This window comes from Diprion similis, chromosome 8, assembly GCF_021155765.1.
Source record: "Diprion similis isolate iyDipSimi1 chromosome 8, iyDipSimi1.1, whole genome shotgun sequence".
NCBI lineage: Eukaryota > Metazoa > Arthropoda > Insecta > Hymenoptera > Diprionidae > Diprion > Diprion similis.
The window spans coordinates 15,383,424-15,399,837 of NC_060112.1; the positions used below are offsets into that span (position 1 = coordinate 15,383,424).

Sequence of the window (16,414 nt, forward strand, 5' to 3'; positions counted from 1 at the left end):
TATTTAGGATTTTTTTTCCTTTTTCCTGCCCCCCATCTCTTCCCCAGGCTCTGTTCCTTTCCGTAACGACGTTGTTTTCAGTATTCAAGGACTTGGTCTTTTATGGAGCTGGGGGCGGCACTGATGGCGATGCTGTTCCATATACCGCTACTGCTGAGGTGGTTGTGATTTCAAACTTCCTGGTTCTGCTTACCGAACGATTTCTTCCATTTCTTTATTTCCCGAAATTTTCCACGTTTCCGACGCTCTGTTCCTCTTTCACCCTCGCTGGTTGAATTTCGAAAATGAGACACGAAATCGTCGGTACTACTGTCACAGTTACACCGGATCAGCAGGTACACGAAATTGAAAGACTCAGACATCGCTATCGGCACGAGTACCTTCATGTTTCTCGAGGAATGAACAAAGTTTTCCGGTTCTGCAAATCGACTCGTGTAAGTAGCTTGAGGAGCTTACGCTCGGATTTGATCGAAGACTTTGATTGAAATTCTCTTCTACTCAAACGATCAAATGCCATTTTGTATACCTCGGAAACTTGTAGTTGCATCGAGGTTTCCTCGGCAGTACCTGTATTTCTGAATATGATATCCAGGCACCTATCCAAACTCGACCAAGCTAAGCTCAAGTCGAAGGGTGTATGCGCACAATTTCACTCAGCAGATTCCAACTCGGATCTTGCCAACGGGGTTAAGCATTTTGAGCACCTGATACTCAAACGAAGCTGACTGAGTTTCAGCTTACCATGGTCAGTGAAAAACTATCACAATTTCTATAAAACTTTTTGTGGCGCGATTCGTCTAGCTGGTTTAAAGAGGCAGGCTTCAAACTGACTAATTGTGCAGCAGGTCGGCACTTTTATGGTGATTGACCGATTCACATCAATCGTTGCTTCCCTTCTCGCGTTGATTCGAAGAACGAATGCAACCGTGGAAAATTTCTTCCATATTTTATACTGTCATAAGTAATTGAAATAGAATCAAAGGTAGCGTGACTCGTACGCCTGTGATTAATGGTGACTAATAGTGATCGATTATCTGTGCTGTGCTTTGATGTGGTGGTATTAATTTCGAGCGTTGCCACCGGACTGTAACGACTGCAGCGATAGTTCGTGGGAAACGTGTATTTCTTCCTTTTTCTTCTTTTCTTCTGCAACAGTTTTCAAATCATTCACGGATGGCGATGAGAGATACGTTGCCTGACGTTCACGAGACTAAGTGCCGACAAAGCGGGACTAAGTGCTTTGCCTTTGGATCTCCGCTTTTCTCTCCTCGAGCCAATATTAGACGTCATAAATTCAACGGCAGACGAAATGTAAATTGCCTGACGATTAGACATCACTCTCAACCCCAGGCGCAATTCCAGGATTCCAGAAGAGGAAGTCTAGCCTAGTTCTACGACGCTTTAGACTCATTAATTTTGGCATATCCGGAAGTTGACGAGTACTCGCCAAGGATATTTCGAACCGTAGAGTGCAGTGTGGTAGTAGAAAGAATAGTTTAATATCTTTCACGTGCGGATGATCAAAAGAAATTCAACGCTCATGGAAATTCAAGAAAAGAAATTCATGGAATTGCTAGATTTTCCTGATAAAGTTACTTTGAAAAAGCTAACACACGGTCTCTAGCCAGTTTACGTTACCCGTATTCCACGTCTAAGAATTCAAATTGTCTTTCATAATGCTATAGTCCCGTTGTCGTAAGATGTCGCACAACATCGTTCTGAGCCCCGATATATTTTCCGCATCAGATGTCGATCGAGTTCCTTTTTTTCCTCAGCATATGTATAAATCAACATGTACGCCCATGCTTGAATCCCCGCTCAACAATATCCCTTTTGTATCTGTATTCCGGAGACGTATTCGCCTCGCATTTGAAATTCCTCGCGTGAATACTTGCATACCTACTTTGATTTTTGAACGGCCTTGCTCGATTGAAAAACTGTTATCCTGATCAGTGCTGCATGTATTCGCGGAGAGATATTACCGCCGATGTCCACCTCATTACCAAAGATTGAAAGTACTTCAAGTGAGGAAAGCTCTGGTTCTTTCAAGCCTGGCTTGAACCGGATAACTTGGTAAAGTAACTGAGGAAAATACTTGCGCCAGTGCACAGCAGACGGTTTTGACGCTAAGAACGCCGGAGATGAAGTTTATTAGATTACAAACAGGAATGCCTTGGCTATTTGCTTTACCACTGCCATCCGCATCGTTCCTCAAGGTGGTACAGATACATTTCCACTGCATACCCTAATATTGAGACTTCGGTAAAACGTATTCATTTTTTAATCTAAACCTTGGTTTAATTATTTCCAAACCCGTAGACGCGAGGTATCGAACATCTTGTTCACCTGTTGTTCAACACATATGTGTGAATAGTCACCGGATCAACTGCGTAATTATGTATTTATTCCGCATAGCATTATATTAAAACCCCAAGCAAAGTTTGTCAGCTTTGAAAAAGTGCCGATAGTAAAACAGCTCGGCGAAACTAATTAAACGTGGCAAACTTTAGAGTTCTTTGTAAGCTCGTTGGCCTAAGGCGAGGTTCGTACATTAGAATAAAAAGGTTGGAAAGGTGGACGCAGTGGAAACCCGAGGGCTGGATGCGCTGTACGCGTGCCGATAAAAGGAAGGAAAGCAGAGGAAATTAATTTTGCATTATACCCTCCTCCGCAGTAACCACCCTGTCTTTCTGCCTTCCTGCCCGCCAACCGTACAACCGGCACGCACACTAACCCACCTTTCTTTACTGGCGAACGTGGAACCATGGCAACGGAAAATCCCCGAGAAAGCCAAAATTAATTGCAAGTTGAACCCATATGGTACGTCTCTCGCTCCGCATCTTTCGCGTGAATACTTGTCGATGTATTCTCATTCTCCGCCACCTCTATGCAGTATCCCAGGATTGGGAATATAAAACAAGAATGGGGGTAGAATTTACCAGCGCCGTTTTCCTCCGATTCGTTCTTTCAGTTGTATGTTTAAACACGCGCGGTCATACTTTGGAACCGAGGAAAGAGGGTCGTGATCCTTAGAGTTCGGCTGATTCATAGAATAACGTACCGTCTTGTCTTTGAGGATGGTTCTGCTGGTGTACGATCAGTCTCGGCGCATGCATGGTTTCGTGGTGTAAGTAATCGAAGATGTCGAGAAGCTGATCAAGCATCCAGTGCCATTTTGGCTGACAGTAGCGCTATATGTGCGACGTCTGGTGATTGATAACGGTATTGACCCGCGACCCCCGAGGCAACAGAGGTGGCTGCGCAAAAACTAAGAAGCGCTCTGTAGAATTTTCAATAAGGGGGCGGAAGAGAAAGATTAATGCACTGCTGTGAAGGACCGAGGAGGAAGACGACGACGGCAGCGCGTCCGTCAAAAGAACATTTCCGGGGTGGGGTATTTTGCTCCCTTTCTATTCCACCCCCACCGACTATTCTACACCCTGCAGACTCGGCGAACTCGGTACGTAACTTGCGCACAACGCGTCAGCGAATCAATTCGCACGTTGCATCAAATGCAGATGTTCAAGTATGACGCTATGTTGAAATATATTTTAACATACTTCGAGCGAATGAATTTCGCTGTCAGTTCAATCTCAACTTACCGTTACATTTCACCTCTATCAAGAGATTGTAGCTTCGGGTATTTCGACCGCGACGAAGCCCGGAAGGAGGGGATGTTGACCCGTGAATTGCTATTCCGTAGCACCGCTGAAATTTGCGCCATTCGGCACTGTCCGCAGGCTCGATCGTGCCTGAAACCAACCGGTATGGCTCATGTTTGTTATCTTCTTGCCCGGATGTGTCCGGTATGGTATGTGTGTGGACGCACGTGTGCCAGATCGGAACAAGATATTGTCAGCGCATTGTAGCTGCGAATTCGTCATTGTTTCTCGTTGCCCAAGTGTCGATAGATATGAAATGAGCAAATATAGTGTATGAATAATCAACGGCACAAGTAGTTCTGAGTAGACGTTTTTGACAATTTGGAAACGAGAGGAATTTATTTCATCAATATTCGGAATTAGCGTGTTCATTCAATCTATACTGCTCTCGCTAGTTGGAAGAGATTATACTCTTCACCACAATTTCCGACAATTTATACTTCGGAAAATCCTTCACATTTTCCATTTTGGATTTATTATACCACATACTGGCTATAATTAGAATTAGGACAAGTATGTAACAAAAGCGGAATGTATAATGAGGTGACTGCGGAAAATGTCAGTTTTCAGAGATACATTTATTTACTCATGGGAAATGGTTTTCACGGATTATTCCTTTATTTGACGACTGGGTTTTTTTCAGAAATATTCAGTAGATCCAGAAAAATTGTGTGGTCAATTTTAAATGAATTAAACATTTCGTTATAGTGTACTAACATACGAACGAAGAGTCATGAACAATAATTTCTGCGACGTTTTTGGTGAAGCTTTTGGACCTCTTAGAATTGATTAAAAAATAGTATTTGCATATTGACATAGAGTACATTTCTTATTATACAAATAGTAGTACTAGTTATTAATTGCAGTTTGATAAATACATGGTCGACATTTATCCGCAGCGAAGATATTAAATATAGGTACGATATGATATTTCAACACGGTGCTAATTCGTCTATAATAACTAGTTTAAGTACCTGTACGTGAATAAAAAGCGATCGCTATTCAATGATTCCGAAACAAATTCAGGAGAAACCAGACTTGCGGGATCAAAGGTGTAAAAAAAAATCGTAGCTTATACCCAATATTCAAAGACATGCTTTCGTCCCTTTCTAGAGATGATTTATACGACTTCTAAATTACCGGGTCTAGACAAGCGGTTAATTCTGATAACCAGGAATGAAAATAGTGCAGGATGCAGAACAGTGCGAAAGGGCTGAACCAGGGGTGGGTGGTGAGGGTCCGCCGCAGTCACAAGGGTTCAATAATTATATCAGGCCGAGTGAGACATTAGTATGTATTGCCGGCGTGTTTGCTGGCAGCGACAAGTCGAAAGTCTATCCCAGTTCGTATCCTTACGTACGAAACCTCGGAGCGTGGATCCACCCCGCGCCCCCTTTTACCCTAGCATAATAAACAGCTACTCTGCATAGCCGTGGGGTTCCTGGCCGGGTACGAGGGGCAGATCGGGCCCTATCTTAAAAGCGAACCCATCCCCGAGGTCGTCCCTGTCCCGGAAGAATGTTGAATTAGTTTCCTAGCCGCTGGAATCCTTTATGCATATTTATCAGCCCTGTTATAAATATAAACACGGTAAACGTAGACAATTAGTTCTCCGCCCTGTCGGCCTGATGCCGTGCAGCATGCGACAGGGGGAGGGGGGGGGGGGGGGGGTCGATTAGTTATGTTCTGGTGCAAGAATTCATCTCGAAACCGAGCAAGGTTCAATCCAACCTCGACTGACAATCGGCGTGTCAATTGTCTGAACGCCAGACGAGTCGAACGAGGGTTAAATACGTGCAGCTACTCTTCATTCCCAGCTCATTAAATTTCTCTCCCTCTCTCCCGAAATGATAACCGGAATTTAATGATTTTGACGAGCGATCCAAGAACCAGGGAGCTTCCTTTGACGGGAACCTTTTCCACGCAATTATGGTCTCTCCGCGGTGCCCCAAGTACACATCCAATCGCCCGGAGCACACCGACGGCCTGGGCGAAACGGAGGGCTCAGGGTGGGAGGGGGGTGGAGAGGGGGGCACCGATTCAGCTGGCCCCGGGCGAGGCTGTTGCGAATAAAAGTTGATGGTTATTACGGTCACTGATAAAGCACGTCCTGCCGAAAGAAGGTTAGCTTATTTCAAACTCGGTCTTAAAGAGAGCTCTGATCTCTTCCCCCGTCCGAACTTCCGACCCCGCGCTATTTCCATCCCTCGCACCTTCAGAGGCTCGTTCCATTCCTCCCTGACCAAACGTGGCACCCTGCGGTGATTTCCACGGAAATTCTCTTCGAGATCAATAAAGCTTACTATCGAAATAGAAGACGTTAATCTCGACCGCCTAACGCTGGGCCCCAAACCCAGCATAATTTTTTATTTAACGGTTAATTTCGGTAGGTTACTATTGCCGGAGTTTCATACCGAAATAGAATGCGTGATCACGTAGAGTCAAGTTTGAACCTAAGCTAGTCCGAAGTCTTCGTACTAAAGTGACTCAACGTTGTCAAGGAGTTCTATTCAATCCGACGGGGGTACGAGGATTTTGGGCAGCACAAAGGCCCGAGCTTTAAGGTGGAATATTATTTTGCCTATTTCTTTAATCTCGTCTTTGAAAAAGACTTGACTTCTCTCCATATCTCTGTCAAGGATATCTTACGCCCTGAAAGGTAAAATATTAAAACAGACGCACCAGCCGAAGGTGGCGCGGCGGCAGGATACCCGATGACACAGAGCAGGTTTTGTAGAAAGCGGCACCGTTCCCATCGCGATACGGTAGTCAGGATGTGTACGGAAAGAAGCGGAAGATGTGAACGAAGACAGGGACAGGAATACGCAGCGACGCCACACTTCACCTTTCAACGCGGCACACGCTCTCCTAAGATTAAACTGTCCGCTGGCGGTGATACACTGCTGAGAAATTCAAAGAAAATTCAAAGATCTGGTTTCTTTATCACACGGAGTTTCTTCTACACGTGTATGGGCAGGCAGGCAGGCAGGCACATGCACAACTCAGAACACGTACGACAGTCGTCGCATGGCAGGAATGATTCGTATCTCCAGAGCTATACGGCAGCGCCGAGTTTACGCCGTATAGAGAGGTACACACAGTGTGCGGTATATACGCGCTTGTAACTGCTTTTGAATTCGTTCAAAATTTATGAACGAGGTTCCACGAGAAGATTGCAAACTTTATTGCTGGGCGTTTGAAAAATTTAGAAGATCCCGAAGCAGCGATACATCTATTCGGCACAGGCGAGGTTCTCCCGCACGATCCAAACTTGATCGTTCCAATTTATCGGCTCTGACTTTCCCCGGGTACTTCTGAAAAAGTAAGGAAAGTGAGAGAGAAAAAACGGCATCCACTCTCGCAGGCGGGACGGGTAAAGGCTTATAAACAGGAAACGTGAGGGTGGAAGGCGGCTTTTTCAAAACGATAAACCAAAATATGTATAAATCCGCAGGTACTTCCGGTACGAGATGAACTATAAAACTTGGCCGAATCTCGCTTGCGCGTGTGTGTCATACCTCGGCATTCGTGTATGCAGGCGCGGGTTAGGAGGAGAATGAAAATGGATTGAGCCTGGCGAAGCGATGACGCAGGCTATCCAATTTTATGACGAACCCCCAGCCGAGAATTTCATCCTGCTTAACCAATACTCGAAATTGCTTCAAGATTCAATTACGTTGGACGCGGTATAAGAGGCCATGAGCTGCCGGTCCGGCTGCCGCAGGTTCGACATTGAGAAAAGCACATGGAGCGCGGAGCGTCGAGAAGAGATAGAATCGAGAATCAGCCGGAAAGCATGGCCTGGTAAGTCTAATAAAACGAACTTTGGACGAAGCAATTGAAGCAATAAATCAAAGGTAATCCCACCGAGGCACTTTTCATTGGAAAGCGTCGCGGCGGCGGTCGCAAGCCGTCTCAACTCGGTGTTCAAGCCATGGAAATTTCTGGGTCGGGTATCCGCGGTTAAACCCGCACTTACAAACTGATCTTCCCTCCGTTTTAAACTTATCAACTTCACCCTCTCCTCGGTTCAATGACTGACTTATTAAAATTATCCGGCATTCGAATTTCGCGATGAAAAACACACGGTTGAAAGTGGTGTCACGGTGACCAATTTATTCCATTTCACTACTACTGGAGCTACTGTATTTCGCTAAGGTTACACTTTTTTGGAAACGATTTCAATATCTCCTTGACCAGGACTTCCCTTGTAGGCATTGCCTGCATTACCGTTTCACTTGCCTGGCAAATCCACCACGATAATCAAAATCGCTACCAAATTAGCAGATTTCAGCGCGTGGTGGTGGTGGTGGCGGTGGTGGTGGAGGGCAGTAACACTGTCCCTTCTGTTCGGCGTCGTGACGAGCCGCGCATTCCTTGAGCAGCGTCTTAAACGCGTGAGGTGTGATGTGTTCAGATGCCTCGAGGAGGAGTTTGGTCTGCCTCTGGTACTCCTCTTCCCTCTTGATACCATCCTGGTACATTCGATCAGCTTCCTCTTTCTCCCGACGTCGGACGGCCTCGACGTAGCTCTGCTGGGCCTTGAGCTGTAGTCCGTAGTGTCTGGCCCTTTCCTTCTTCTCGGCTTCGACGAGCTCGTTGAGCTTAGCGTCGAGATCAAGCTCTTTCTGCAGAAGCAGAGCTTCTCGCTCCTTCTCGCTCTTCTCGCGCTCTTCACGTTCCTGCTTCTCCCTCATCTGGGCCTCACGCCCAGCTATGACTTCGCGCAAGCTTCGCTCTCGAGCTTCCTTGAACTTTCGAATAGCCAGGGTGCGTCTAGCCTCGACGTTTCTGTTCGATTCCTCGACGATGGCATCAACCTCCACGTTTCGCCTCGCCTCTTCCTCCCGGATGGCCTCGAGGTTACTTAAATAGGCGAACATCTCCCTGCGTAGTCTCTCCGCAGTCGATGACCGCTCGTTTTTCTCCTTGTCCAGCTCCGCTTCTCCAAGCTCCTTAAACATCAGGTCCATCGCCTTCTCCTCGGCTGCACGCTCCGCTAATATCTTCTGCCTCTTCATCAGCTGCTCTTCCAGGTCCCGCTTCAGCCGCTGACGTTCGTAGTTTTCTCTATCAAGGTTCCGCTGCTCCTCTTTTCGAATGTTTTCCCACATAAGTCGAAGAGCTTCCTCTTGCTCCGCTTTCACCTGTCGCTCTTCTGCCTCCAGGGCTCGCAGCCCGGCTATCTGGTTGTCCAGGGAGCCTCGCACCATTTTTGTCGCCAGTTCGCGCCGTTTAGCCTCCTCGACCTCCCTCCCCTTCTTCGCCTCCACCTCCTTCAGCATCAGGCAGTGCCAAAGCGCGTCCAACTCTCGTTCCGCCTTGCGTTTAGCCTCGTTTTCAGCCATCTGCGCCAGGTTGCAGAGCTTCGCGTCCCTCGTCAACTTCTGCGTCTTCCTCTCGCGTGCTTCCAGGCAACAGGCCAGGTACTGCTGCATCCGTTTAGCAGCTACAGTAGCTTGGTGTTCTTCTTCACGCTTCTTCCGCAGCTCCTCTACCCGCGCCCTCATTTCGTCCAGCCTGGAATCGCCGCCATGCTGAGCCTGGTCGACGATCTCCTTCGTGAAGGCAGCTTCCTCGACCAAGATCATGGCCCGAAGTTTTTCTCGCCGTTTGTTTATCTCATCTTCGTACGCCATCATTCCTTGGAGCACATAGAGGTTATCTCTTATACTGACATACTTATCGTTTATTACTGAAGAACATAGAGTATCCTGGAGGAATGACTTACTCGTGGATAGCATTCACGTACCTTGTTCAACGCGTCGTCGAATGTTCTCCTTCAACACGCGTTTGTCGGTACGTTTCTCAAAGGCGAATCGACGATTGAGTGCGACGAATTCCCTGTCTTCAAGCTCCTTGGTTGGATCAATCTCCGTAGATTTTCGCAGTTCGTAAAACTGTTTCATGTACCGACAGTTTGAGTTTGGCTCTCGCATTCTGTGCGCACAAGACACGTTCGCTGTTCCCGGATAGTCGATCGGATTGTGACGCGGTTTTAGTGCCGCGCAAACCGGTGGCGGAAATTCACCAAAATTCATAATCGAAATTTTATTTGCAACACGACCCGGCCAGGTTATGGACTACACACAGCTGATGCTCCGACACGAAGTGCGTCAGGGTTCATGTCGATACCGCCTGTTTTTCGTCGTCAAGGTGACGGCCATTCCACGGTGCCTGTCACTGGTTTCGTAGCATTTGTTGAATACGCGTTACTATCTGAAATTCTTCGATATAATTCACTCGCACGATATCAGAAATACGCACGCAGGCAAATAGAGTTTTGATCTAACCAATAAATCTAGGGCTTAAAAATGAAAGGAAAAAAAATAAAATAAAAAAAAAACCTGAAAAAAATAATTGATAACAAAATTTATGGATTAGAACGTGAAAAAAGAGGGGAGAAAAAGATGGGCTATAAATTATACCCCGGTCTATAGTCTAGACGGTTTTAAACTTTGACGGTAATAAAGACTAGCTCTAACGTTATAATGGTCCTTCGTCATTACACTGGGGCCACTTTAAATTAAACTATAAATCCAGAGTCATTTTTATATCATATTGCAGAACTATCAGTAAAAATTATAAGGCGTGTGACAATTTGCTTTATATTGTAGGTAAATCTTTTGTTACAGGGTACAACAAATATCTCGAATGTGCTATACTCGAAAAGCAGCAGTAAGCTCTTTTGTTGCCGAGATACAATGATAATTCAATTTGGCGCGTACCCGACATGCAAGAAATGAACACCAGTTAGCGACGATTAAATTTTCAAAACTCTTCCCTAAAATACCCTTATATTAAGCGGATTAAAAGTGCGGCAACTCGAGAAGACGAATCCTATTACGATGCCTTTTATTTGTCGGGATTTTACCCGGAGAAAAAAGCACTTGGCCACCAAGTGTTGGTCTCTTTCAAAAACTCGGCTTACCCTTATTTGGGACATTAGACACACGTGTAAGCTCCACTAATTTGGAAAGAAGGCTTTCGGAAAGGCTGTACAGTGGAACTGGCATGGCGGCCATATTTTTCCAGACCGCAAGAGAACGCGAAAATTTCCTCAACTAGATTGGAATATAGAAGAGAAAAGTTTTTCAGCATGGCTAATTGAATAAAACATGCACCTTCATCTTCATCAGAACTTCATCAGAATTCGCTGAATCAGGCTTTACTTGATTTTTTTAAATCCTTTTAGCTATTTACGATGAAAATGCGCATAGTTCTTAGAAGCGAATACGCTTGGCCCTAGAAGATTCGAAAACGAATAAGAATGAATTCGTGAAAGAATTTTAGGAGCAACACTCCTTTCGGAATCTCGATCATTCACCTACACGCGATGCTGCAAAAACTACGTGTGATTAAATTTCTTTCATTCGTGTAAGTTTTTCACGATTGATATGCGCATAGATGATGCACGGACAAATGAATAAATGCATTACGACGGGGTATAAACAAAGAGAAGAAAAAGGAATCATCGATCCAAGAATGACAACTCGGACGGGACCCCTTTAAGGAGCAACCGCTCGCGAATATTTTTCCCGCACGTTGATCCCTCGGCGGCGCGACGTTATTAAAGGAAATGTACGAAAACAGGGGAAAAGAGACGCGATTTATTTACATGCCAAACTTCGAGAGTAGGAGTAGAGCCATGCAATTGAACCCCGCACCCCCCGGGCCGCTGGGTAGGCACGCTATTTGTTTTCTCGTGGTAATTATCAAATCCCTGACTACCCCAACGGAAAATCACTCCGCCTACGGGCTTGTTGATTTATGGTTCATGATTTTTTTTCCTCCAGTTTTTTCTTCATCTCATACTCCTATAATGCCGAAATAAATCTGGATTATGTAAATTCAAATTCCATTAGCGACGTGGACCTCTGGTCGTGGCTCATTATACAGTTTAGATTCGTTTAACCCCTCGCCACGGCGTTGCACAAATAATTGGAACATGAGCCTGGTTTCTTTTTTTGAATGTTTATTTCTTTGTTAAAAATTCAATATAAATTATCCCCCCCCCCCCCGCAGCTCGATTCAATTACGGGAATCCGATAACATTGTACGCTTTTTTACCTTATTTTTTTTCGCTCAACTTTTGCAGCAGGTCAAATTATTTTGCAGACATTATTTCTGTCACGGAGTATTTTCATAGTGAGAAAATTTCTTTCAACTTCTTCCTTTGTATTCGAATACAAAGTATACTATTACTGTATACGATACACCTTCTACAATTATACTTGCATTTCAAATCAGTTTTTTCCTTGATGAAATCACAGCTTGTATAATCGATGTATAACAACTCTAAGAAACCATGCTCGTCAATCATTCCAACCCAATTCAAAGGCATATTGGAAAAAAGGCTACCTTGTATGGCAAGACAGGCATACTTCGACCCCTCAATTTGGTCCACACGCCGAGACTGAAATTACATTTCAATCAACAGCAGCGCAGTATTATCGGGCAGAAGCAAAGCTCGGCCATTGACTTATCTGATAACTAATGTACGTACTCGCTACTTAACAGATCCTAATAGGTTTGCGCCGGTTGTAAATCTTCGGTGAAACGATCTTCGATGGCGTATAAACTCCTTCACTTACACCCTCTCTGTGACCCGGCTGCATCCATCGAGAGCATAAAATTACTATCATGAGTGTTGATAACGGTCGTTCTTCCGGAGAAAAGTCATATAAAATATACCAGCTATCCACACGCTACAAAATTATGACGCATGCAGCGCAGGGCTTTGCTTTGCTCATTTGCCATGGAATATGAAATTTTTCAGGCATACATTTATTGCCATGTTTCCAACTTTGCTATTTCCAACACAAAAGGATGGCTGAATGAATGTGCGCGGTTTCATAGGAAGCAAGATATTTTTATTATCACAATACGCTGTTCAATCTCGCTTGCTTCTATTTTTCGGTAAAATTTTATAATAATGAAAAAATATCGGATGCTCGTAATTAGCGAGCGGTGAAATATCATTTTTGAAATACCTTCTGCCTGAATCTCAACCAAATTTATTTTTATGTCATAGACTTAACGTCACGTAGAGTTACAATCGATATTTCATTATAGATAATTTCAAATCATTGAGTACGATAGTCGCGTAACATTTGTTTCTCGCGAGTGAAATCGTGCCAGAATGAGTAGAATAAGAGTTAAAATACGAAGTTGACTATACTAACCTGACGTAGGGGATACCATGATCAATACGGTGGTTCCCCCGGGAGTGAGGCATGACTGCTGAACCCTGTAAATACCCCTAACGTGGGTATTTGTACGTTTAATTTTTGGTAGTGCGGGGCTCTTGCGGTCGCGCAGTCCCCGCGTAGTTCGCTCGAAATGAAACTCAACTACTTCTCTTTTCTTTTCTTTTTTTTTTGAGGTTGGTTAACGAAGGAGAAGTGGGAGAGATACGTGGAAACAACGATAATCCAGAAACTTGGGTAACGCGAGCTGTTAAGTAATACGCTCACGGTTCCAATGAACGGTGCGATGCACTTGTCCCGTTTCAAACTTCTTTCACACACGTGTTACGATACTTTAAAACTTTACGAATTTCCCGACTGTTAACGTCTAGCTCCTCCAACTTCTATCTATTTCCTCTACTGGGATTTAATCTAAACGCGTTACTTACTTTGTTCTGTAGTTTTAGAACTAACGATAAATTCCACTCGCTGTATACCTTCCCTGCACCTCACACCCTGCATTTATCCCCAACGTCACAAAACTTTACGAACTAAGGTCCACGTCCATATTTACGAAACCTCAATCAAACTGTATAAATACAATGATATGGTATTACTGCGATTGCAAGGTGTTCTCAGTTTTCTATACTTGTTGTTGAAGATACAACAGCTTAGGTATCCTAAACTGTAATATCCGTGCACTCATGGAATTGAGAAAATGTATTCCAAAAGTAAAACTGGTAACAGATTCGTGAGTATCACATGATAGAATGTTAGACAGTTATGTCCTCGAAAACTGTAGCCACAGACTGCGCTGATGATTTGTACTCAAAAGAATTACTTTTGAACAAATATTTCCAATTTGTCTAATCACCGATGAGATTTATGATTTTTTTTTCAACGTGACGTCTGGGTCAATAAACGACCAGTTTTGTGTTCTCCAACATAAATTTAATGGAAACTTAGAAGACACGGATACGACAGGGTCGGATTGAAGTCATTAAAAAATTCGGTACTCTTACGAAACGTTGTTCAAAAGATACAAGGAGGGTTTTTCGTAGCAAGTCTATAAATTAAGATTCGAACAATATCTGAGTAGGTAAATTATACGCGAAGCTTATTAGGATACAACTGCAGACCAACGCCGGAAACTGGAAGCATGAAACTGCAAGCACCCTCAGGATGTTGGGGGATGTTCGTTACAGCGGGCATTCGGTTTAGCCTGTAGATTCGGAGAGTCTTGCACCAGCAGTTTGCTCATCAAGATGATAACGAGGCCCGCGGGATGTTGTACAAAGGCATGCAGACACGGGGGGAGCCGCGGCTGTTAGCTGCTGGCTGCACCGTCGACTGTCGACGTCACTTGTGCAATTTCTACACAAGGTGCAATGTTCTCGGGAGTTGCGTTCCTGTGGATCTGTCTGGCACATGCATAATAGACCACGCGTATGCACTATGACGGCATCGCGTCAGGAATTGAACCGTACCTACGTGAATTCAAAATCTGTCAATCTCTGTCTCCGTCGAAATACGCCGTACATCTAAATCCCGCGTTGCAGCTGTAGTGCAACAAAAAAGAATGTTAATCATACACGTATTTTTCGTACCAAAATACGACAAATGTATGAGATTCGAGGTACCTGAAGACGTACGGAACGGGTGGGAAGAGGGGAGGGCAATTTTTCAGGATTGATTCCGAGAATTTCTTTCTTTGGCACAGGCAATTTCATCGTCGAGTGGCGTTCCTGCGTCACGAAGTATCAGGCAAGAAAAGTGAAGAAAAATTGGGTAGATCTAATTTCGTGAATGGTAATAAGTGTTTGTCACAGTCTGCCAACCGTCACGGCTGTCTGTAACATTTTCCAATTAACCCCAGTTATAGCAGCTGAAGGGTGAAGCAAGAGGGCAGCGTCAGGGATGAGTGACGGTGTGTGTATTAGTGTGTGTTTGTGTGAGACAGTGGCTAGAAATTTCTTTTCACGTTTCGTTTCGCCCCGAATCATTTGAGTGGTGCAGTGCTTTTTCACCCCAAATAGCATAAGGTGAGATGTATGAAGAATAAACCTTATTCGTTTTTTCTTTGCATATTCCGGGAAACCGAGATCTTGGAAACTTTTTAAATTCATGCGCTGTATACAGCTGCGCAGGAGAAGCGAGTTCTCGTCCTTTTCTCCCTCATATTATACGAATTGCTTGAGTCTACGTATGTAACGGCGGCACGAAGATGAGCCAAAGTCTCTTTACCACCCCTTATACTGTCAGACGAGAAGAAACAAGCTTACTTAACGTATCCGAATCAGCACTTTGAAGCGCACTTTTTTACAGATCCAATTATTTGCCCGTCCTGCGTACGCAAAGACTGTTTCTCAGCTACGTTGACTGGCCGATGGTCGAGACTTGACCTCAACCCCCGAGTCATTGGTCAAATGGATTCCGGGCGGCGATTTAACACGTCGGGTACGCCCAGATCTTATCCGGTATTCCAACAATGTTTATTGCATGTGACAAATTTCCCTCGTTTAGTCAGCTTCGATGGACGCAATATTGTCCTTGTGTCCAATTTTATGGTTCATGTGTCTCTTCGCTTTGCCCTAAGAATACCAGACAGCCGATGGAATTTCATCATTGACACATTTCGACTAATTGTCGAGAATATATCGACCTTTTCGATGCAACATTTTGCGCTAGATTGTTTTGCTCTATAAAGAGTCCACGTACAAGGAGCTAATGTCATCGACGTCATTAGATTTCGCGCTGAAATCGAGGTTAATTGTTCTCCAATAGCTGGCATTATGGTTCGCAAATATCACGAATTCGTGTAAGTTTGCGAGACAGCGAAGCGTGGAACAATTTTAGTTGCAAAATCACGAATTCCGAAATCCTTTTCTCCCGGAGAATTCAATAGGTGTCGCGGAATGATTAAAATTCACTGACACCTAATCCCTGCTTAGCTCTTCCTTTCGTCCGGCTTGTCCGATTCTCCGGACTTTTCCTTACCGGGTAATTCGTAGGCGATGTACGAAAAGCAATTTATTTCACGTAGCTTCTATGCTTCAGACTCGAGTAATTTTGCAGCTTTCACAGCTTTTTATTTAACTTCTTTTCACATTGGAGGATCCTGAGGAGAGGCAGGGTCTGATTTTTCCGCCGCAATTAGCTCGTCGGTAATTATTTTAAATTATTTGAAAAAAAATGTTAAGCTCGACAAGCGTGTACATAAAGGGTGTGCAAATTACCGCACTTAACTGGTGAGCTTTTTAAATTCGACTTTGTGTCACCATTACGTGTACAAATGTTCCAGCGGAAGTACCTGCTCAGTTGTAAAGTTATACTAATGTGTTTTACGTTATAAAAAAAAACGTTACCTCAAGTTTTTTTTACGCGGAATAATTCGGAGTACCATTTATAAATATATTACATACCCCTTGGGTCATAAATTAGTTGAGCTGCGAGACAAAATGAAATTCCCTGAAAGAACATTTGAACTAATTTCAGAATAATCATATTTACTGTTTAAAATTGCAGTCATTTCGGGAAACTATGAACTTCTGTACTCGATTCCCC

General features: G+C 44.3%; 1 protein-coding gene and 1 non-coding gene across 2 annotated transcripts; one reads left to right on the plus strand and one right to left on the minus strand.

Moving 5' to 3' along the window:
* Nucleotides 1-7,942: 7,942 nt before the first annotated feature.
* LOC124409079 (calponin homology domain-containing protein DDB_G0272472-like) lies at nucleotides 7,943-9,703 on the minus strand. The gene is made up of 2 exons (XM_046886472.1): nucleotides 9,415-9,703; nucleotides 7,943-9,306 (listed from the first exon to the last, which is right to left on the minus strand). The coding sequence occupies exons 1-2, from the start codon at nucleotides 9,701-9,703 to the stop codon at nucleotides 7,943-7,945; spliced, it is 1,653 nt and encodes a 550-aa protein (XP_046742428.1).
* Nucleotides 9,704-12,839: 3,136 nt separating this feature from the next.
* Nucleotides 12,840-12,990, plus strand: LOC124410116. The gene has a single exon (XR_006929575.1). It is a non-coding gene; the product is annotated as a U1 spliceosomal RNA (small nuclear RNA).
* Nucleotides 12,991-16,414: the final 3,424 nt, after the last annotated feature.

Coding starts and splice junctions, on each gene's coding strand:
- LOC124409079 (XM_046886472.1), bottom strand. CDS start 9,703: ATGAATTTTGGTGAATTTCCGCCACCGGTTTGCGCGGCACTAAAACCG. Junction 9,307..9,414: donor TCGACGACGCGTTGAACAAG/GTACGTGAATGC, acceptor ATGTGCTCCAAG/GAATGATGGCGTACGAAGAT.